The sequence below is a fragment of the Manis pentadactyla genome, chromosome 3 (assembly GCF_030020395.1).
Source record: "Manis pentadactyla isolate mManPen7 chromosome 3, mManPen7.hap1, whole genome shotgun sequence".
Taxonomy (NCBI): Eukaryota; Metazoa; Chordata; class Mammalia; order Pholidota; family Manidae; genus Manis; species Manis pentadactyla.
This window is the reverse complement of record NC_080021.1, coordinates 200,237,735-200,262,138: the sequence shown is the minus strand read 5'-3', so window position 1 is coordinate 200,262,138 and position 24,404 is coordinate 200,237,735. Positions and strand designations below refer to the sequence as shown.

Here is a 24,404-nt window from a genome sequence, read left to right as displayed (position 1 = left end):
ACATTGGGGAATAAATTACCATACACCCAAATTATGGAATATCACCCAAGAACTATTTAAGTAACGAGTTATATCCGTATCTGTTTACTTAGAGAGATGTCAATGATCTTAAATCAGAAAAAAAAGGGTGCAGAGTACCAACTTCAGAATGATCCCATTTTTGTAAAAACAGGAAATAAACCTCTATATGTATGTACTTCTATATGTATATGTCTGAATGGTTACGGACAAGGGAGTGAAAAGGTAGGTAAAACCCTGCACTGGTAACACTGGTTATGTTAAGGAGAGGGCAATGGAGGAAACTGAGGGGAAGTTTTAAAATTCTTTAAAAGTCTTTGCATTGTTTCACTCTTTACATTACGTACCTGACAGGGATTGGGCTACGAGTTGGGGGTATATAATTCAAGCAGACACAGTGTGGGGTGCCTGGGATTGACCTAGGGCCACTGGGGAGGTCCAGAGATTTGTTACTGGAATCTAGAGTTGATTCAGCTTGCCTCGCGATTGTACTGGTTTAAGCACTTGATACTAGGAACTCGTTTTTTTTTCTCTGTAAAAAGACATTTAATTTTCCTAAAGCAGTATTCTTATCCCCATCTTGTAGATGCGCGAATTTAGGCAGGAAGAGGTTAAGTAACTCACTCAAGGCTGCACCCACTAGAAGGTGGCGGCCGCAGGATTACAACCGGGGTGGACTAAAACCTTGGCTTTGCACACAGCCCCTCCCTTAGCCCACCTCCCCTCTAGGAGTCCCGGGGAGGCCTTGGTGCAGGGCTGCGACGGGGTGAGGCGCCTCAGTGGCAAAAGCGCTCTCTGCTGCCTGGGATGTCTGAAAAGGACTCTTGAGAGGAGACGACTTTTGTATTGGCCCGCGGTAGGTAAACAGGCGTTCATCAGGAAGACTGGGAACAGGCGAACAGGGTACGGTCGATACCTGCATACGAGGTGTTGGCATGGACTCTGGCCAGGCAGCCAGGCTGGGGAGGTGCCCGCGGACTGGACCCCGCCCTGGGCCCGACCCAGACAGCGGCGGCTCGGGGCGCCTGCGCGGGGCTCCTCCCTGCCTAGCGGCGGAGGCCGCGGCTCGTTCTCCCAACGGTTCCGAGTTAAGACGCTGGTTGCAGGCACGGGGCAGGGTTCCGGCGAGGCTGTTACTGTGGGCAGCACGGCGGCTTTCCCTCCAGAGGCCTCAGAGCCGGGCCCCCAGCCTTCTTCCCTGGCGGGGCGGGGCAACTCCTCCTTGGAAGCCCCGCCTCCGCCGCGCGGCCATAAAGCGCGGCCCCGGGCCCTCGGCGCGCGGCACCGACGGCCTCCTCTAGGCAGTGCAGCCCGCGGACTCTGTGAGTAAACGTCCCTGCCCCAACTTTTTCCCTGCTGGGGAGTTTGTACGATACCCTCCCTCTCCCTAGGCTGAATGACTTTTGGATCTTGCCCTGGGAGGAAATTTGGAAGCAGGATGTCCCGATCGATACCCCCGGTCCCTTGAGGTTTCTTGGAGAGACCCGCGTCGGGGGCTGGAGGGAACGGCATGCACAGGGGAGGCCACCAGCCAAGCAACTCGCGGGGCTGCAAAACTGGGACAAGTGTGGAGGGAGAAGAACAGGGGTCGGAATTCGGGTAACAGGCTTGGGTGTGCGCGGGGCGAGGAGACGGGAGCCAGGGGCCCCTGTGCTGGGCCCTGCACGGTCCCTGCCCGGCTCCCACTTTGGTGGGTGAGAAACTCCCTGAACTGCCCTTGTCCCAGATTCCACGCTCTCTCCAGGGGGACTTCTGGATTTGTAGCGAGTTCAGATTTCGCAAGTAGTTGCCTTTTTTTGGGAAAAAGACAAGTAGGATCAGCAGGGCTGCGGACCGGACCGCCCCGACCTCACCCCTGCACTGCGAGGTGTCCTCTGTAGGCTAAAGTGTTCCCTTGGCGGCACTGGTCCCGGACCGGCGTGTCAGCTACGCGGTCGTGGGGAATGCGCGGCTCCCACCTGCTGCAGGACACAGCGGTCCGGACCCCAGAGCTCAGGGGACCTGTATCATCTTATTTGGTTTTGTATGGAGGCAAGTTTAAACCGAAATAAATCCTGGGTTTCCCGTTCCGTGGCACAGAAAGCTGGCCCCCGACGGTGGGGCGGAGCAGCAGTGCCACCCCGCGGTGCTCGGGTCTTCCCGAGACTGCCTTACAACGCGGTCCTCGAGGCATCTGAAATTTTTTGACTCCTCTTCTTATTAGGTTCGCTTCCTGTGGGGTGAGAAACGGAATATTTGCACACCAGATAGCTGTTCGGTGCACTAGTGAAATTGTGGCTGTGAACAATTTCTGTATTGGTTTACATTTGTCCTTGCGTTGGAGATTTCTGGCCACCTCAGTTTCCTCATTTGTACACTGAACACTGGCAGTGATAATAATACCCATCTTATAGGGAAGTAATGAGGTAAAATGAGAGAATGCATATGAAGTGCTTAGCACAGCTATCGAAACAGTAAATACTAAACAAATGTGATTGATGTTAAATGATAATGATAAGAAGTAAATGATGAGTAGACCCTGCCGTCTGGCTTTGGTGCAATGGCTGGGGGGCCAAAATAATCCAGTCGCTTCATTGCAGTTGACTACATGTTTACTGTGTTCTAGGAGCTTCAAGATGGTTCTTGCTAAGAGCTGGATCCTAAAGAAGCACTTTGAAGGTTACCCTATTAAAAGTAACTTTGAGTTGAAGACAATTGAACTCCCACCCTTAAAAAATGGAGGTAAATCATACTCATAAAATTTGAGTTGGAAGACACTGTATCAGTTAGCCCTTGCTGCATAACAAACTACCCAAGATTTAGTGACTTCAACTTATAGTTTATTAGGTCATGATTACATGGGTTGGGAACTTGGGCTGAGTTAAGTTGGTAGTTCTTCTCTAAGTCTCATTTGGGTTAAATGGTTCATCCAGGATGGGTCTCACTAACACATCTGGTGATTAGCAGGTTTTCTGCTGAGATTCATATGCCTCGGTTCTCCTTTTGGCCTTTCTAGCAGGCGAGTTTGAGCTCTTCATTTTCACGGTGGTGTTGTGGATATAGAGCAGTAGGAGTTGGCAAGCGCCAGTGTTCAAGTACTTTTGAAGCCTCTGCTCGTATCATGTTTGCTAATATGCCGTTGGTTGAAGCAAGCCATGGAGCCGAGGCCAGATTCAAGGAATGGGAAATAGACTTGATGGGAGGAGTGGCAAAGAGGCCTGGGCCTGCAAGCACACATGGGAGGTATTTGTGGCCATTTTGCAGTCTGCCACAGAGACTTTGTCCAGGTTCTCTGTGTGAAGCCTCGATGTCATTGGAAGATCCGCCTGCTTTACTTAGAAATTGAAGCCCATGCTTGAGTGCATTGTCCTTCATGACTGTGACCAGACTGTAGGGAGGATTTCCCCTCTGTCCTGGTGAGCCCGGTGATGACAATGGGGTAAGCACTGCCTGGCAGCTGTGCACAGAGCTCAGACCGTCTGTGAGCAGACAATGAGGGAAAAATCTTCATCCTTCATTGCGGAGCCTTCCATCCCCTTGGGGAAGTGGAGGGAGAAGGCAAACCTAAAGAAATCTAGGGGAGAAAATGGCCACACACTTAGAGATTAGGCTTTTTAGAGCAGACTGTAAGGGGTGTTTAACAGATAAGTAGGCTTTGAGAAAAGGGCATGCAGTCAAATAGCATGGCAGAGTTAATCAGTCCCGTATAAGTTGAGATAGCCAGGACTCAGATTCAACATTTTCAGAGAATGCATGCACGAAGGTCACTCCAGCAAAATGTGTGTTTTATGAAACCCTCTTAATGAAACCCTCTGTGAGCCCTGTAACATAGTGGCTGCAAATGCAGCACTGGACCAATTACTTAACCTAAAGCTAAACAAAATGGAAACAATAATATTTGAGAACATCATATGACATAATCCGTGTAAGGCATGAAATGAGTGCTGAGTCCATAATGTGATGATGATGATGGTGATGGAGAACTGGCTCCACCAAATGTGAGAGCAGGTGCTTCTTCAGTAGAAAGCAGAGATGAGAGGGCCATCCTGAAGCAGCAAGATTATCTGTGTTTATTTAGAATGCCCAGAACAAGGAAGGCATCACGGGCTCTGAGCTGCTAATTGCCTATGAATGCTTTGTTTTGTAGAGGTCCTGCTGGAAGCTTTGTTCCTCACTGTGGATCCTTACATGAGGTATTATTTTCCTCCAAAAAATGCTTATGTTGTGTGTTGGACTGTATTCTGTTGTAGTCCAGTTTTTAAAATATCCAACTGATTCAAAACACTGTCCTTTCCCCCGACTTCTCCCAGCATATCAGTGATGGGATTTGGAGAAGCTCATCTTTTACAAAGGACTGAGAAGCTGGATGAGGGATAAGCCTGGCCCCTTTATTTTATAACCGTCTCCTGTCTTAATGTGCGTAGTTGCCACTCACTGCTCACCAGAACTGCATCCCCCCAAAAAAAGCCAAAAGCCAATTTGTCCATTTCACTGCTGGCACATAATTTGTGTAGAAGATGGTAAGACTAAAATTAGATTTTGTTGCCTCCCATTTACCTGTATTCTTTTAAATTAATTTTCAGTTGACTCAAATGTGTGTACTCACTAAACAATTCAGGGAGGGAAGGGAATAAAGCCTTTATGGGGCACTAACTTCTCAGTAATTCTTAGCCTAGGAAAATAATGTAGTCATCATTCTTTTAAATACTTTTTTTCAGAGCTGATGCATAGAAATTCAGATCTAAAGTGAAAAAATATGTTTCAAAACATTAAGTAGCTAGTGGAATATTATTCAGCCCTAAAAAGAAAAGAAATCCTGCCATTTGCAACAACATGAATGGATCTAGAGGGTATTATGCTCAGTGAAATAAACCAGGCAGAGAAAGACAAATACCGTATGATTTCACTTATTTGTGGAATATGAAAACAAAGCAAAAGGGAAGGAATAAAACATCATTAGACACAGACACTGAGAATTAACCACTGGTTACCAAGGAGGAGGGGGATAAAATGGCACAATAATTTGCAATCACAGTGTAAGCTGATTACAGGGACTGTTGAACCACTGTGATGTACATTTGAAACCAACATAAAATTGTATATTAACAACACTTGAATAAAAAAATGTTAAGAGCATCCCTTTTGTAATACAATTCTGAGATCCCAATTCCAATGTGTAGATTTTTACCCCACCCTGCCAAGCAGTGCTCTGATACCACCTGGGTGTCCTACAGTTCAACTCAGTTCTGACACTGTCTATCTGGAGATAGCATCACATCCTGCAGGTTAAGGTCTCAGTCCTTGAGACTGTCCCCCACCTCACTCCATATATCACTGGCAAATCCAGTTGTTACCTGTACTTATCACTGAATGCCTATAGATCTGAGATTCCAATGATCCCCCCTCCTTGGGTTTAGTTAATCTGCCAGAGCAGCTCACAGAATTCAGGAGACTAGTTGATTCAGGAGATTACTGGTTTATTATAAAGGGATGTAACTCAGGAACAGTCAAATGAAAGAGATGCACAGCGAGGTATGGGGAAAGGGTGGAGCTTCCAGGCTCACTTGCCACAAATCCACATGTGTCCACCAACCCAGAAACTCTCCGAACCAGTCCTTTTGGTTTTATGGAGCTCCATTACATTGACACGGTGATTAAATCATTGGCCACTGGTGATGGATTCAACCTCCAGCCTCTCTCCCCTCCCCAGAGGTTGGATGGCGGGGGTGGGGGGAAGAGGGAGTCAGAATTGATATTCCAACCCTGTAATCACGTGGTTGGTTTTGGCAACCAGCCTGCATCCTTAGGTGCGGTGGAAAAGTCACCTCATTAACATAACAAAAGACCATTACCAATCTCATCACTTAGGAAATCCTAAGGGTTTTAGGAGCTCCATGCAAGAAATGGGATGTAAACCAAGTATGTATTTCTTATTATAAATCACAGTATCACAGGTAGTGTTTTGGGTAATGAGTGCTCAGCTGTGCCTGGATTATGTTTTCAAAGTCCCTGGTAGGAGCTCATCCACGATTGAACATGATGGTAAGACTCTCATGTTCATTTCACAGAAGGCTTTCTCGGGGTCACAGGACAGAACTCTCTCTTAACAGCTTTTCATTTCTCCTCCTACATTTCGCCTACTTGTCCTGCTTTCACGAATCTGCACCCACTTCCCCACCAGTTTTCCATTTGGCTTGAAACTCAAGACACCTTTTCCCAGATGCTCTTATATATTAAGAATGGATTTTTTTCTTGTTTCCAGAGTGGTGGCCAAAAGACTGAAGGAAGGTGATATGATGATGGGGCAGCAGGTGGCCAGGTAGTTATTTCCATTTTTCCCAGGGCTTGGAAAATAATGTCTCCAACTTTCCTCTTGCTGGGCCCCGTCTCTGCCCATTACTCCTACAATTTCTTCAGCTTGTGTGGTTCACTCACTGATCTTGGAAGCAACTTGGGAAATCTGCCCCTTTCCTGGCTAATTGGGAGAGAGGGAAGCCTGTGAAATTGTCATCATTTCAACTTCGCTTTGCTTTTAATTCCTAAAAAGTTGTATTTGTCCAGTTTATGATTGTTGTAAAAAGTCAAATAAAACAAAATTTTATATCTTGTCCCAATCATCTGAATCTAAGAGATGACTATTTTCAATGTAGTATTATTTCAAAAATTGTTCAGTACACATACTACTACTTATAAATTTTTTAATGGGATTTTATTCTCACTTTTTGAGTAAATTGCTTTCTCTCATTTAGTATGTTATGGGATTGTTGACAATGTATAAATATACTACCTACCTTTTAAGGGCTGCCAATTATTCCATTATTAACTGCCATTTAACTAATCTGCTCCTGTCCAGTTTTTTCTACTATGAATATTTCTGTAAGGAATATGTATGCATCTTTATGGGTGAGTCTGTATATTCTTTGCCCACTTTGATGAATATTGCTTTACGTTAAATTCCCAGAAGGATAAGTTCGAAGTCAAAAGAGATGCACATTTTTAATTTGAAGATATAATGACAAATTGCTCTTCCAAAAGACTGAGTAACTACTCCCACTAATATTGTACTAAGAACCTGTTTCTCTCATACCTACCATTGCTTACCATCAGTGTTGGTGATCTGAGATGAATATATTGATACTTCATGCTTAATTTAATCCATTTCTTTTATTATTAGTGATGTTGACATTATTTTTATAAATTATCAATTTTTTGGGTGTGAATTACTTTTTATGTCCTTTTCCCTTTTCCTTTAGGTCTTTTCATTTTTTGTACTGAATTGTAAAAGCTTCTTATATGTTGGGACTACTACTGTGGCAAATATTTGGCTCTTTGATTATCTTCATCTGTCTCTCGTATCCAGTCATAGTTTAAAATATTTATGTGATAAAATTAGTATTTGTAATTATGGTTTCTCAGTTTCATTTCATGATTAGAAAGGCATCCTCCCCTCCAAAATGACTAAAGTGTTCATTCATATTTTCTTCTATTTTATATGTTAATCTTTTACACTTAAATCTTTGAGTCATTTAATTTTTATTTTGGAATAAGGAGTGTTTACTTTATGTTCGAATGACTAACCAGAATGCCAGTTATTGGAATCTTACTTGGATTTTTATTGTGATTTCAATGACTTTCTAGATTCATTTAGGAGGAACTCATATCTTTACAATATTTCTCTGGGCATAAGGTACACCCCTCCATTTATCTATTTTTGTCTTACAGCTCATTAACAGTTTTCTTCATATAGTTCTTATACATTTCTTGCTAATAATCAAATAATTTTACATGTATTTATATTTGCTGGATTGGCAGTTTTTTTTTTTAAGATAATACCCAGTGATGGGCATGTTGTTATGGTACACTCGTACATTGAGGGTAGAAGTAGAAGTTGGCATGACCTTCTAGAAAGGAACTTGGCAATAGGCAGTAAGAATTACATATGTTTTAATACTCTTTGGCCTATTAATTCCATTTATAGAAATATTTCCTAAAGAAATAATAAATTTATTTATGAACATTAATTGACATCTAATTGAATTATGAAAATACTAGAAATAATGTAAATGCCAGTATAAACTTAAAAGAAAAATCAGGTTACAAAACACATAAAATGATTTCAATTATGTAAACGTATAAAATACATTTAAAAATATATCGAGATTGCCATAAAATGCCCCAAAATATTAGCAGCTATCTTTGTTTTGTGGGATTAGAACTGATATTTTTATTTTATATATTTAAAGCTTTCTAAAATAAATGTATTATGTAAGTTTCTGATCTCCGGGAGAATGACAGTAAAAAATGGTAAGAGTGGGAGAAGATGGAAGAAAGGGAATTAGCAAATAAGACAAGAGGAACAGCTTAGGAGAGGCAAAAAGCCCAGAGAAATTGGAACCCAGTGGAGAAGAGTGTTGTGTGACTCAGGGTGTTGAATACAGCAGAAAGGTAAAACCAGGTAATGGGCGAAGAGTGTCCCCTGGATTCCACAGTAAGGAGTTGTTGTGACTTTAGTGGAGGGAGGTTGGAAGGCAGGTTGCATTGGGTTATCTATTGAATGGGAAGTGAGTAAGACTGGCTCTAAGAGGAAGAAGAGAGATGGAGGAGGTAGGGAGAGGATGGAATTGTAAGGTGGTGGACTGGAGCACACTCACATGCTGAGGAAAGGGGCAGTAGAGAGGAAAACGTTGAAGATTCAAGAGAGAAGGACTGAAGGATGGACAGCGCCCCTGAAGAACAAAAGAGGCTGGTGTCCAGGGCAACTTGAGCCAGAGAGAAAAGTGGAGAAGGACAGGGACAGATGCTGAACCAGTTCCCTTCTGATGGCCCTTATTTTTTTTCAGGGAGGAGGAGAAACCAGTGGCTGAGAATTGGGATGGAGAGATGTGGTGGAGTATTCCGTCATGGAATATCCACTTTGGTGCCCTTTTGTGGGCACTGAGCACACAGCATCCTGACTCCCTTGAAAGAGAAAAGGTTTTATGGAATGTCTTCACGCGCTTTATCTTTCAGAGTTGTGGAAAGTAAAAACTCAGCCTTACCAACAGGCACGATCGTAGTGGCTTCTTCAGGCTGGACAACGCACTCCATTTCTGATGGGAAAGAACTGGAAAAGCTGCCTACAGAGTGGCCAGACACATTACCAGTGTCTTTGGCTCTGGGAACAATTGGCATGCCAGGGTCAGTTTCCGGGGTATATTTCATGTGTTTGAATGCCTGATATTCGGGTTTTCCAAATGGTTTGTCCAGAAGTTGGTCAACAAGAAGAGACTTGAGGCAATGTAGATTCAGGGGCTGATTAGAGAAGATAGTGGGGCCAAAAGGGAAGAAGAGGGGGCAGAGCTAGCCTGGGCACTGAGGGAAAGAGGGGAAGACAGGGGACAGGCCCCTGGGGCACAGAGAAGGCGGCGGTGAGGGGCAACAAGGGGCATGGCCCCTCTCAAGCTGCCGGCGAGTGGTGGCCCAAGGGGACACCAGCTCCTCCGCCTCTGGTAGGCTCCTGGCTTCATGCCTCTGTCCTCTCTGCCTCCATTTCAGAGCTTGGAGAGAGAAAGAGTTCAGGCTGTCTTGGCTTTTCGGTACTTTCTCTCTTATTCCTCACTTTTCCCCAGCCACATGTGAGTTTCCTGAGGTGTAAGGGGATCTGAAGTTTAAACAACTGAGATGAACCACAACTATGGCTGTATAGGTACTCAGCATGGCACAGATCTAAAACACTCAAGCATCTCTTGTTCTTACCCCTCAAAAAGAGTCCCAATCAGTTCCTTCCATCTATTCTAGGTCCCAGCTGCATTTGGGGCCTCAAGTTTCCTTTTCTGCCCCAGAGAGGCAAGGTTGATTGAATTCCTTTTGGAGTCCCCAAAACTTCCTAGCTTGAAATTCATTTATTTCCTTTCTTATTCTAAGTTGTGAGATTTTTTTTCTTCTTTCCTTCCCTCCTTCCTTCTTTCCTGTCCTCCCTTACTCATTCTTTTTCAAACTTTGAAGGACTTCTAAAGAATGAAATGGAAATATATATCCCCAAGTGACCAGCCTGTAGCAAAAACCAGTTCCATATGCCCCAAGTTCATATCACACTCAGAATTTGAGCTCCTCAGAATTATGACAGCCCAGAGGGAATATTGTGAAGTTAGAGGGTGCTTAGTACCTTCTGCCATTCAGTGAGTGGGCATAAAACAGAGTCACAGCACTTCCCATGTTTTCCTGCCTGCTCTGTACCCTCTCCCAGTGAGAGCTTCCTCCCAGCTGGTCACCCCACCCATGCTCTTGACATTGCCAGCCAGGTGTAGGAGTGCAGGGTGAAGATGGGCATGAGCAAACCTCCCATGACTTAGCTGGGGAGAAAGTAATTTGTAAAATAATAGGAGATTTGAATTCTAAAATGGAGAATAACTTTTTCGTTTGTGCGTATACTTCTCATTCACCTGTTCCAAGCCTCTAAGGAGTACATGTTTACCCCAATGGGACTCTGTGATTGGAGGGGAGGAGCTATGCCATGTGTCTAACCCCTTCTAGTGACACACCACCCATTCTTTGAGAAGTTCTGACAGTATGAGCCACTAGCCAGTGGGATGGGTCAGCCTTTCAAGAATGCTGGAATTTCTGCTGTAGCCATTAAAATAGTCGAACTTTGAAATCTTTGAAATACACTGGGTGTCGTTCAGCTGTCCGGGCTCCAAAGATTTAATGTTCCCCCAAAGTATTGCATTATTTCCTTCAATGGTACCTCCCTCTGTTTTTTCAGTTAAGATGAAAGAGTTCATGAGTTTTGCTCTCCAACCTGTTGATCCTATCATGTCCCCCTTAGTCCAAAGTGTACCTTTGATTTTCCCTCAGAGATTTCTTCACTGTTGGCCTCTCCATCTTGTCTCCATTTTATTTTAAAAGGACGGGACTTTTGGGAAAGGCTTTGTTTAACTTAGGTTAATATGTCTAATTGAAAGCTCATTTTGGAAATATCTGGAAGGGAAACTGGGGTGGGAGGGAATTACTGGTTGTTGAGGGTGGAATGACACAATCAGAAAATGTCCCTTTTTCTCTGTTGGGGTTATGCTGACTTGCACAGCACTCTCTGGTGTCCGCATTCACTGAGGTGGTGGGTCTCAGTTGTTTGCATTCCTAAGAATCCTGCAGAGTCTTACTAAAATTCAAATGTCCATGTCCTAGTATTTCTGAATCAGTGGCTATGAGTGGGGCCTGGGAATCTAAATTTTTAATAAAACTCCAGGTGATTCTGAGGTGGTGGTGCTCCATCCACCTTTTGAAAAACTTTGGGTTAAGGGAATATTAGATGTTGGGGTCCTCAGAAAATATGCTGTCTGTGCCCTTCACTGCCTTGGGTCTATGCCCTACTCTAATGGACCCCCCAAATATAGCCAGAGGCTGAGTAAGCTTAAGTTATGCCAACATGTAGTTTGTTATATAGAAATGACTTTACATGAATTTGCCTGAAATTTTGCAAGTGGCTTAACAATCACCATAATGAATATAGATTTCATGTGTTCAGACTTGGAGCAAAAATACAACTTAAAATTTTTCTACTACTGTACTTCATTTTTATCTCAAGCCCTCGTTTTGGCTGGTGTAGTAAAATAAAACTTCAGTTAAACTTGGTGATTTCTCACATCATTTCAGGTTTAAAACTCAGAATTTCCTGTTTCTTCCTAGGGTTGATGCAAAGCTCCAAGGGCCAACACAAATTCAGTGTCAGTAGAGGGGGGATGACAACTTCTTGATCTTGAGCTATCTTAGTCTTACGCTGGTCTCCTGCTTGAGATGCAACTTCTCCCATTGAGCCTCAGCCATATGCCCTTCCAAGCTGGCAGTACCCTCAGGTGTGATGGTTTCTTTACGCAATCCCTGTCAGTTCTGTCTGAGCTGCATTTATGCAGGCCCTAGAGTTCTTTCCTTGCAAGCTAACTTCAATCTCTCACTCAGGGTGAAATTTCGGAAGTTCTTCCTTACCACTTTGAATCCAAGGAAAACTCAAGGTGTTTCTCTATGCCCCTCTCATGCCTAGACATCACATACCTGCTCTGTGTCTACGGCACCTTGGTAACATGGAGGCTTTCCCCATGAAGCTCACTATCTCCCCAGGAATCACAGGGAACGAGGCAGAAGCTTTCTATTCTTGGATCCCTAAAGGTTAAGGGGACCTATCTTTTTTTGAGACTTGAGACTGGGTAAGGACAGGTAATATTTGTTCCCTGTATTGTCTGTCTTTTACCTGGACTCATGGTACTGGTTGTTGAGAAGGCCTTCAGGCTATATCTGAATGGTTATAGGGAAAGCAGCAGATCTATCCACATATCCTTAATTGTCTTCCCTCAGCCTAACGGCCTACTTTGGCCTACTCAACATCTGTGCTGTGAAGGGTGGAGAAACACTGATGGTTAATGCTGCAGCAGGAGCTGTGGGCTCTGTTGTGGGGCAGATTGCTAAGCTCAAGGTAAGTGTCTTCCTCCAGCAACATTTACTCAGCACCCACAGTGTGCACTGGAAATGCAGCAGTGAATACAACAGACCTTCCCTCATCTCACAGAGTTTAGTCTAATGGATCTTGTTTAGAACTTGGAGACACATTCAGAATATAAAGAGCTTTCTGAAGAACTACTTTCCATGTACTAATATAATCTGTGGTCTCATTCACAAAGTGCTTTTCAGAATGCCCTCAGTTCCTCCACGATTAGGTGGCATCTAGTCCAGTGCTTTGGGCCAAATCAAAGAATAAGGGGGCAGCAGCCAGGGGGGCTGTCTATGATATGAGTCCCAGAGCTGAGCCAAAATTATAGGCTAAAGAGCCACTGCACCAAGAGATAGCATGCAAGTCACTGCAGGGGAAGAAAAGCCCCAAAGTAAAGAAACAAGGGAATCAAATGCATAGGTTGTCAAGCCAGCAGGTTGAAATGAGCTGCAAACCGCATAAACACGGAGGGGCTCTGTTGGGTGGTCAGAGGCAAGCTTAAGTTTTTGGGTTGTAGGCTGGTTCAGGGACTAATTTCACCTGTGGGATCTGTTGGTCCTTATGGCACCCTCATACATGTGGCTTAGCACCTAGAAGGGGGTTCCTGGGGAATCTGACCAGACTAGACTAGGCGGGAGGAGCTGGTCCATTTAGTTGGTTTCTATTCTCCCCATTTAGGGCTGCAAAGTTGTTGGAGCTGCGGGGTCTGACAAAAAGGTTGCCTATCTTAAGAAGCTAGGATTTGATGTTGCCTTTAACTACAAAACAACGGAGTCTTTGGAAGGAACTTTGAAGAAAGCCTCTCCTGATGGTTATGATTGTTATTTTGATAATGTAAGTACAAACTGGACTTAATACCTGTTTTCAAACAAGATACTATACAAGGGAATGTACTTCTAGAGTTTACATCTAAAATATTTGGAGAAAGCACATATGCTTTTTAAAAAAAATGTTTTATTAAATTTTATTTATTTATATAATTCACCCATTTAAACTATAGAATTTAGTGGTTTTTAGTATATTCACAGAATTATATAAATATCACTACAGTCAATTTTAGAACATTTTCATCACCCCAAAAAAGAAATGTAGTACTTATTAGCAGTCACTCTCCATTTCCCCCAAGAAGTGGTATTTGTGACTGGCTTCTCATGCTGAGCATATTTTCAAGGTTCATCCATGTTTTAATATTTAATCACTACTTCATTACTTTTTATGGTTGAGTAATAGTCCATTGTATGGATATATCATTTTATTTTCCTATCAGCTGATGGGCATTTGAGTCATTTTGATGTTCGGCTATTGTGTGTAATGCTGCTGTGAACATTCATGCGTGAGTTTTTGCGTGGTCACGTTTTCATGTTGCCTGAGCATACAAGCGGAATCGTTGGGTCATGTAGTCACTCCATGTTTAACATTTTTAGGAACTGGCAAACTATTTTGCAAAATGGCAATGCTCTTTTATATTCTCATCAGCAATATATGAGGGTTCTAATTTCCCCACATTCTCACCAGCACTTATTATCTGTTGTTTTGATTATAGCCATCCTAGTGGGTAGTGTGATGCTTCACTGCAGGTTTCATTTGCATCTCCCTCATGCCTACTGACATTAAGCATCTTTTTTATGTGCTTACTGGCCACTTGTGTATCTTCTCTGGAGAAATATCTGTTCGAATCATTGCCATTTTTCCATTGTATTATTTATTGATTTGTAAGAGTTTTTTATATTTTCTGGATACAAGTCCCTGACTAAATACAGTGAATTCTCAGTATTTCCGGTAGTTATGTTCTATAGTCACCACAAATACTGATCCATTGGTCTCAGAGGAAGTATGTACATATATGCATTTATCACAAAGATTACAATAGTAAGTCCTAAAAACAATGCTTCCTATAGCTTCTACTTTATTTTTCAAAAGAGAAAATAAGGTTCAGAAGTGTTAAGTAAATTGCCTGAGGCTACCCCACTATCTAATCCTCTCAGAGCAGGGATTCATACCCCATTCTATTAGACCCAGAGCCGATCTCCTTGAGCTACTCCGCACTGCCCCCTACTGCCTTCAGCCTGGCAATCCCAGAGCTGAAAACAAAGCAAAGCTTTGGCCTTAGCTGGGAACTTTTTGTCTTTTGCCACTCTATGGATGTCTGCAAATAACCAGGGAATGCTCTGTATTGATTTTGGGGTTATAAATAAATGTTAGCAAGTAGTCTAATTCTCATAAATGGAATGCACCAATAATGAGGATCAATTGTATGTGGCTTGCAAATATTTTTCTCTATTCTCTGTGTTGTCTTTTGCTTTCTTTCTTTCTTTTTCTTCCTTTTTTTTTTGACTGGGTCCTTTGAAGCACAAAAGTTTTAAATTCTGATGAAGGCCAATTTTGTTTTTCTCTTGTTGCCTGGGCTTTTGGTGTCATGTTCTAAGACTTTGCCTTACCTAGGGTCACAAACGTTTACTCTTATTTTCTTCTAAGACTTTTATAATTTCAGCTCTTACATTTAGGTCAATGATACATCTTAAGTTAACTTTTGTGTATGGTGTAAGGAAGGAGACCAATTTCATTGTTTTCCATGTGGATATCCAGTTGTTCTGCACCATTTGTTGAGGACTCTTTCCCTTCACTGAATTGTTTCAGCTCTGTTGTTAAAAATCAATTGACTTAAATGTAAGGGCTTTTTTTTTTTTGCATTCTGAATTTAGTTCTGTTGATCTATATTTCTGTTCTCAGTCTTGATTAATATAGCTTTGTAGTGGGTTTTTAAGTTGAAAACTGTGAGTTCTCCAATTTTGTTCTTGATAGAGCTTTTAAGTATTTTTCCAAATGTTTAGAAAGGGAACCCTAAAATATAGTAAAGTAAAATGTATAAGTTATATAAGGTATGTTCTTATAGTCAAGTGGAAATGCCCAAGTTCTAATGTCTTTTCCAGCTGCAATTTTCGGCACTGCTATACTGATTCAGTCAGTTGTGTTGCTGCTAAAACAAGTATTGTGAAATGATGATTGTGACTTAATGATTCTCTGAATCGTTTAGTGTTTAGATTACTTAAGGTTTTGTGCTTTGGTCTTATTTAGGTGGGTGGAGAGTTTTCAAACACCGTTATCCCCCAGATGAAGAAATTCGGAAGAATTGCTTTGTGTGGGGCCATCTCGGTATATAACAGAACTGGCCCACCTCCCCCAGGTAATAAGCTTATGCACATGACCACAAATGTAGAACGGCTGGACAAGGACAAGATTCACAGATATGGTATAGGCCAGTGACTATTAAAAAGAGTCCCTGATATTCTTGATGAACTAGTATTTATTAAACTAAAAATATATAATTTTATATATTTGCCCTAAATCAGTTTGTATTATATTTTGATATAGAGAAATAACAGGGTCTGAAAATATGGAAATAACACTCTTGGTTACTAAAAGTTTTGGTTTCTTATCTATTGTTTTCTGCAAAGCTGTAAAAAGGCATTCATGATTTGATTTAGAACCAGAATACCTTGGTCTGACTAGTAAAGTATTAGGGTCTTTAGGATATTTGGGACATTGCTGGAAGGTGATGTAGGTGAAGGGAAAAACAGGCTGCCATTTCCTTCAGGCAGCAGTGGAAAGCACTTTCCAGAGCACTCTGGCCTCCCCAGACTGACAATCCTCACTACAAGGGAAAGGAGCATTGCTTTCCCTCCATTCCTGCACTGTCCCTGTTTGGTTTCTCCTGCACCCTGCCGTGCCCTCTGTCCCTCACTTCTCCACTCTCTTATGCTGAGACTGCCCCCTCCCACCTCCACATCCATAGAGGTCCAAAAGCAGGATCAACTGGAGAACTATATTCATTCAATCCCAAGTCTCTGAGAGATGTTCTGGCCTCTTATTTTATGGATGGGGGAGATGAATGGTCTAGAGGACCAGAGGCTCTTTAGATCCCGTTAATGACAGACGCAAAACAAAGACAGGTTTTCTGGACTCATACAGAGTCCTTTTCTACAACAACAATTCTGTGCCATTGGTGAGATTACAAATTGACCTGTGATCCTAAAAAAGGAGAAAAACAAAAAGGAATCTTCCAGATTATCATGAGGATCTAGGATGATAACCGTAAATAAATTGGTTATTCATTCTGTGATGGGCTTCCCTCATGGGAATGAAACCTTATAGCTCTCCTAGTTAGCCATACCACAGCTCTACTGAGACAAGGGGGTGGGAGTGAAAGAGGCTGAGGAAAGTCAACTTGTAGATTCCTTTGTGGGTTATGAAAAATCAAAGACACTACCTTCTTCAAGAAGGAAACTTCAGGTGCACTTGACAATCTTATTGTTAGGGGCTTCTTCCCCCCAATATTTTTCTAATTGATGATAAGTTAGAATCATTGGAAATCTTCTGCCTGCCAATTGAGCAAAACTCCAGGACGCACATTCTTGACCACAGTCCAATTAGGTATAGCCAAATACTGTGGATACAGTGACTTGATCTTGTCTTTTTAACAATTAATCTTTGAAAGTTCAGCTGCTCAGATCTTTGAGATATCTGCTGGCCTGGGCCATTCCATTTTAATCAGACGTGATTCTGCCCTGCCACTGATCTCCAGAAATTCTAATATATTTTACTGTTAGGATAGCTCAAAGTCAAGTAGTCATTTTCCCCAATTTTCGTGCCACATTTGTTTTTTGCTCTCAGTAAAGAAACCACATTCCCATCGGGTAGACAAGTCTAGAAACAGTATTTCATCCTCTTCCAAGACGAGGAAATGAGGATTCCAATCCCTAACTTGAAAAGAAATATGGTTGGTTGGTGCGGGTCTTTGAAGGTGCGCTTTCTGCAAGACCACTGCAGCATTTGGATGTGTCTCTCTCTCCTGTCACTCTCTCATCTCATTCATCTTTGCGTCAGTTTCTTTTGGTTCAGGCCAAACCCTCTTTTCCTGACTACTAATGTTTTTTCAAAGTAGTGAGCAACTTTAGGCTTGAGTGGTACCACTTATCAAGGATGCTCAAATCAGATTCTGCTAGTTGCCTTGGCTCTTCTGGCCCTGATATTCCCCAGACATTTTCACCTGACTTCCTGGAACTTGTAAGACTATGTTCAGGTGTCATTTCCTGTCATGTAGGATCCTGGGGAAAATAAGCCAGGCAACTGACACAACCTTTTCTCTCTCACATGGAACCTTTTCTCTGCAGGCTGCAGGGTAGCCCTTTTGCTCTGTCTAGGCTGATGGTTCTCAAAGTGTGGGCCCAGGACCAACATCATCACCATCTCCTAACACAGGTTAGAAGTACAGAGTCTTGGGGCCCACTCCATATCCGCAATCAGAAATTAGGAGGTGGGGCCCAGCAATCTCTCTTCACAAGCCCTCCATGTGATTCTCATACACACTGAAGTAAGAGACCCTCTGTTCCGGCTAACTCTTCACATCCTGCAGGGGTCAGGGTGGGGGTGAGGGTGGGGTGGGAGTCGCTGAACCTCTTGATCTCTCCTACTGGCTCTTAGGCCAGGGGTGGGGAGTTGTATTCCACCTGCTTTGTGAACAGAACAGGAGGCAGGTTTATGCCTTAGAGTGATTACATTAAGCCATGAGGAGGAGCATGCTAAATACTAGGAGTATCAGGGTGTTCATCCTTGAGCAGTGCAGACACATCTTCACATGTGATCTTCAGGACCTCTTTCCACAGAGCTGTTGCAGAGTTTTTGGTGGGCCTTGCTTCTGGCTGCCTGGCCTGTTCAGGGACTCCAGGATGTGTTAGTTTCCTGTTAACTGCTGTAACAAAGTATCATAAACTTAGTGGCTTAAAACAGCACGGATTTATTGTTTTACATTTCTGGAGGTCAGAAGTCTAAAATGGGTCAGGAGGGCTGTGTTCCTACTGAAGGCTCAAGAGGGTCGTCTGTTTCCTTGTCTTTTCCAGCTTCTAGAGGCTGCTGTGTTCCTTGACTCCTGGCCTCTTCTGTCTTCAAGGCCCCATCTCTGCTTTCATCATGACATATTTTTTCCTGACTGACTTTTCTACATCCCTTTTTCTCTTACAAGGACCCTTGTGATTATTCTGGGTCCACCTGTATAATATAGAATAAACTCCACATTGAAAGGTTCTTGGTTTAATCATATCTGCAAAGTCCCTTTTGCCAGGTAAGGTAATGAACATTCACAGGCTCCAGGAGTTAGGGTGTGGACATATTTGGGGGTGGTTATTCTGCACTTATTAGTAGACATGTTGGCGTGTGGGCAGCACTGTGGGTCAGCAGAGAGTAGAGGAGATGGAAAGGAAGCACTGGAAGACCAGTGGTGGGACTTGGACTGCCGTGTTTTCACCACAGCCACCTCCCTGGACCCTGTCACCTAAATGTGCTCTCCTCTTCGCAGGCCCACCCCCAGAGATTGTAATCTATCAGGAACTCCGCATGGAAGGGTTCATCGTCTACCGCTGGCAAGGAGAAGAACGCCAGAAGGCTCTCAAAGACTTGATGAAATGGGTCTTAGAGGTAAGGGGCTCCAGAGCCACTGCCTCTGGTGGTACACAAGGTCCCATTCCCTTGTGATGCTGTGGGCTTCATTTCCACTGCAAGTACAGATCCGTGTTACTGTGACCCTTTCATAACAAAATACCTGCAAGTGTTGTCTGCGCTCACTGGCTGCGGTTCCTCTCATTCTTTCTTAACCCTGCACACCAGGCTTTTGCACTCTTGCCATTCTACCAAAATTGCTTTTGTCAAGGTCGCCAGTGTCTCTCACACTGTGATCGCCAGTGGTCAATTCTCGGCATTGCTTGGCCGTGGGGAGCGTTGGGCAGCGGTGATCACTCTCTCCTTGGTACACTTTCTTCCCTTGGCTCTTGGTTTTCCTCATTGGTTGGTCCTCCTCAGATTCCTCTACTAGCTTCTTTTCTTCTCTCCAAATTAATAATAGAGTTTCCCAGGGCATGAGTACTGGGCCTCTTTTTCTTCTCCATCCACACACTCTCTATCCCTTAGTTAGCTCATCCAGGCTCTTGGCTTTCAGTATCGTCAGTATGCTCACAGCTCCTAAACCTCAGTCTCCCACTGGACCTCTCCCTGAGCTCCAGGCTGCTCAACAGCTGCACCTGGATGTGTGATGCACATCTCCACCTTAACATGCAAGAAACTAAATATGTCTTGATCTTACCTGCCAAACCTGCTCCACATACAGACCTCACCATCTGACTTCTGGCAACTCTACTCTCCTAGTTGCTCAATCCCAAAACCTTGAAATCATCTTGGATTTCTTTCTTTCTCTGTTTCCTGTGTCTAATCTGTTGGGAAATTCTGGTGGCTCAACCTTCAAAATGCATACAGAATCCGACCAGTTCTCCCATCACCACTGCTCCTGCCCTGGCCCAGGCCACTCTCCTGTCTGGTCTGCATGTTCTGGTAGCCTCTATCTAGTCTCCACCTTTGCGCCCTTACAGACAATTCCCAGCGTGGCAGACAGAGGGAACTTTAAAAGCATAAATCAAATGATGTTGTTCTTATGCCCCAAACCCTGCAAAGCTCCCCATTTCAAACTTCCAAGGCTGTCCACGAGCTGGCCTCCATTACTGCTCTTCCTATCTTACATTCACCCCCGGCTCGTTCTGCCCAATCCTTCCCCACACCCCGCCACCCCTCCGTAACTGCTTCTCTCTCACCTCCTCCAAGTCTTTGCTATAAACTGCCTTTGGAATGAGGCAAATTTTAAAATGACCCTATTTTAAATTGCAATTCCCCTTCATTCTTGATCCTTTGTCTTAGTTTTATCCATAGCAATTATCTTTTAACATAATATACTTCACTATAATTCACTTATATGTCTATCGGCCATCTCCCTTACGTGAGAATGTGACCTCCATGAGGGCAGCAGTGTTTGTGCATTTTATTTTCTGATGTGTCCCCAGCACCTAGGGTAGTGTCTGAATCAGTGTAGGCCCTGGATGACTATTGCTGAACGAGTGAATGTTAGAAGGGCATGTATTTGTGCCATGGCTCTTCCAGGTCCTCGATTGGGAAGTCCTCTTACTGCTGTGCCTTGAGATCTTTATGAAGGCCATCTCTTTGTCCTGCACCATGATCATTTTCCCCCCTTACACCATGTGGAGTTTTAGTCAACAGAAACCTGAAGAATGAAGGTGCATTATTTTAGTTTCAGAGGGGAAAAGTTATCAGTCCCACTTCCTAACTCCTGGCTTTAGGATTATTTTCCAGTTCAAAGAAACAGACCACTCCTCTGGCAGCCACTGAAGCTTGGTGCTCTTCCCAGTCCGGAGTGCTGGGCTGGGCTCTTCCCAGGGAGAGTTCCCAGGCTGTGGCCTCCTAGTCCTTGTCGGCAAAATCTCATGTGCTCCCTCTCTGATCACAGCCGACGAGACATCACTGTGCTGGTGCCCCTTATGCTTCCTGCAAACACACTGAACCTAAGTCTAGTTTTTGTTTTAAGTAACTAGTGTACTGGCCTAATTTCTCATCTACTTATTTTTTTCTCATTCCTCCTTTTAGCATAGCTTTAGATTTACAGAAAAAGTACAAAGTACAGGGTGTTCCGAATGTGCTGTATTCTATATCCTGATTTCCCATATTATTAACATTTTATATTAGTATTCATCCTCTACTTAACAGTTTGATTGTAATTTTTGACCATTTATAGGTTCTCTGACTCTTCAAAAAAAAATTGAGCTGGGGCTTTCTCTAAAGGGTTCACATCTCAGCTTCACTACATACTGGTTGAGTGACCTCAAGGAAATAGTCCCTCCATAAATCCATAAAGGGTGCTAAGCCATCACTGGGATACATTAGGGAAATAAAAGGAATTGGGTAGCTCAGGTCTCCACATCAGACCCCTTAAAAAAGAGACTTGAAAATGTGAATTAGTTCCACTTAGTAGACTGTGCCCTTTAATAGAAAGAGAAATGAAAAACCTTTCTCACTAAATGAACCCTTCCCTCCCACACTCCTGAATGAATGGTAAACACAATTTGAAAGAATCTTGGCTTGAAGGGAAGATTAATATCAGACTGCCATGGTATTTCTATCTCCTCAACAGGATCTGCCTCTTCAGGGTCAAGTAGAGGGAATGATGCTACATCATCGGGCTGCTGGTGGGATTAAAACAGATAATACCCTGGCAGGGTGCCTCTTTCTCCACCTACTTCCATCTTCTCTGAAAACATTAAACTTTTCCATATAATTAGCTTAGAAATTGCTAAATCACTTCCTTATGACATTTCTCCTATTGTTATACTGTGATCTGATGCCCATTATTAAATTCTTACGTGTAGTTTATAATCTGTTACATACACTGTGTATGTAGAATGTGCCCCGAAAATGACCAGGTTCCCAGAGAACAGGGCCTTCATCCTCTCGTTCCAAGTCTCTCATGATGTCACCTGATAAATTTTTTGCTGTGATGAGAAGAGTACTTCATTTATTAATTATTATTATAAATTATTATTAATAATAAATAATTATTATCATTATAAATTATTATTATTATTAATCTACCTGTTGTTGTTTTGATGCAGGGTAAGATCCAGTACCATGAACACATCACTGAAGGATTTGAAAACATGCCAGCTGCATTTATGGGAATGCTGAAAGGAGATAATTTGGGGAAAGCAATAGTGAAAGTGTGAAAAAAATGACACATGGAATCTAGAAATCATTTGATTGATTACCTACTTTCTTTTTATCCATTTAGTAAAACTGTATACTGTTTTCATTTTCTAAGAAAAAGTAATTGAAATTAGTTTGATCTACCTATTAAAATACATTTAAGTGGTATGTAATTAGCAACAGAGAATGAAATTTTCCTAAAGAACAGCCAGTCACCTCAATGTCTACTACAGCTCCTTCTGGGTTATGGTAGAAAATAACAGCTTTAGAGTCCAGAAGTTTACTGCCTCTGTGAACTTGGATCTCTGCTTTGTCATCTATTAAGTGAGGATAGTAGCATCTGCTTCATACACATATTATATATTTTTTAAAACACCAGCATAACTATAATTTGCAATTACAATATAGGTAGATCATGGGGAAGGCAGTACAACGTGAAGACAACTAGTGACTCTATAGCATCTTACTATGCTGACAGTGACCGCAATAGTGGGGGTGAGGACTTGATAAAATGGGTGAATGTTGAAACCACTGTGTTGTTTATGTGAAACTATCATAACTGTATATCAGTGATACTTTAATAAAAAAATAAAAATTAAAAAAGGACACAAAACAAACAACAACAACAAAAATAAAACAAAGCACACCAGTGTAATGCCTGGCATAAGGCATTCAGTGTTGGCTCCCTCCCTGTAGAAACCAGTGAATTTGAAGTCCTAAGATTACCACGCCTTCTGCTTATGATTACACAAAAAGAAATAACCATTACTAATGTAGATGGGTCTTGAGACAGCCCACACCGGTCCTCTGCAGGTGAGTCTAGTAACACAACAGACCAAGGAAGGAATCTATCATTCACAACAGCTACAAAAAGAGAGCACATGGTTATAAGCCTACAAAAATACGTGAGGTTTATAGGAAGAAAGTTTCAAAACATTACTGAGACTTGAATATGTGGAAAGGTACCAGACTCTTGGACAGGAAGATTCAGAATCAAATCATAAAGATGTCAGTTCTGTTGATCAATTCCATTGCCAAGTAGAGGAGGGGTTAATTGTAGTACAGTGACAAAATGGGAGAATAAAAAAGCATGTGTGTAAAACCTCTGGAAAGATAATAAGAAAACTACTGACTACAAAGATGTGTCTCAGGGAAGAGAACAGCACTGCCCAAAAGAGGGACGAGAAAAACGTCACACTGTATACTTTTGTACTTTTTGAATTCCGAATCTTTCAAACTATTCACTGTTACAAATACATTAAAAAAATAAAAGTCCCTGCCTTTCTGGGTCCCCTGCCCCTATGGGGGGAAATAAAACGGGTGAAATTAAACTCAGGGAAAGTGTATGGGCGCCCCCTGGTGTTTTTTACTCAAACTTGTCCCTACTGAGCCTCCAGCAATTTGGAGGTAACAGTTGAAGTGTTCCTACTGGAGTAGTGTTTCCCAGAGGTTTCTAGTCTTGGGCTTCTACTCCAGTGACCTGGGAGTCTGTATCTGCCTGCCTGACCCTCCAGCTTTGGGGACAGTGGTTTGTGACCTCAGTTCTCTGCTGGATCTAAAAAGAGTTGATATTTCAGTTTGTTCAACTTATTTCTTGTCGTCAGGACAGTGACACCTTCCAAACACAACATATTTAGGACCAGAAAACAGAAGTCAAGAGCATATATTTTAAATTTTGATATTTTTTTCTTGAGTGTTGGTGCTTTTAATTACCTAACAAATCTTAGCCTAGCCATGAAATTTTTCTCCCATATTTTATTTATTTTCTTCGAAAAATATTTATTAGATTTTCACTCCCTAGCAAATAATAGCACATGATTTTTTTTTCTTTTCCTTCACATCAGATGGGTAATGTGCCTGTGTTGTAGTAGCAAGGTTTGAGGGATCCCATATTTTATTTTTTAAGTTTTACAGGTGTAGCTTTTATGTTAGATCAGTGATGAAGCAGGGACTAGGGGATTGGGACTAACTGCGAAAGTGGCAGAGAATTTTCTGGGGTGATTTCAGTGTTCTGTTGGGGTGGGGATTACATAAGGGCAGGCATTTATCAAAACCATAAAATGGTACATTTAAACCTGTGCATCTTATTGTAAATTATACTTGAATAAAATAAAACTATAAAAATAAAAATACATCCAGTACAAAATGTAAGCCACAAGTCAGGAGCTTACTTGCTACCAAACTGCTATAGACCCCTTAGCTTACTCATAGGCATAAAGTACAATAGACAGCCAGGGTAAGGCTGAAGTCTGTAAGATCTACAACCATGAGATACGTACTTTGTGGAAAGCCTCCCAGGATGAAAACAAGGTAAGTGGAAGTCTGTATAACTCCCTACTGTCATCCTGCTATGCAG

The 24,404-nt window shown here is 42.5% G+C and overlaps 1 protein-coding gene across 2 annotated transcripts; it reads left to right on the top strand.

Moving 5' to 3' along the window:
• Positions 1 to 855: 855 nt before the first annotated feature.
• Positions 856 to 23,812, top strand: PTGR1 (prostaglandin reductase 1). 2 transcript variants are annotated; one of them, XM_036915673.2, is made up of 10 exons: positions 856 to 874; positions 2,624 to 2,739; positions 4,145 to 4,190; positions 6,260 to 6,316; positions 9,007 to 9,174; positions 12,325 to 12,442; positions 13,136 to 13,291; positions 15,533 to 15,641; positions 18,810 to 18,928; positions 21,958 to 23,812. In XM_036915673.2, the coding sequence occupies exons 2-10, from the start codon at positions 2,634 to 2,636 to the stop codon at positions 22,066 to 22,068; spliced, it is 990 nt and encodes a 329-aa protein (XP_036771568.1). In that variant the 5' UTR covers positions 856 to 874; positions 2,624 to 2,633; the 3' UTR covers positions 22,069 to 23,812. The 2 variants fall into 2 exon arrangements, with proteins under 2 accessions (XP_036771568.1, XP_036771567.1); XM_036915672.2 differs by lacking the exon at positions 856 to 874 and adding an exon at positions 1,199 to 1,340.
• Positions 23,813 to 24,404: the final 592 nt, after the last annotated feature.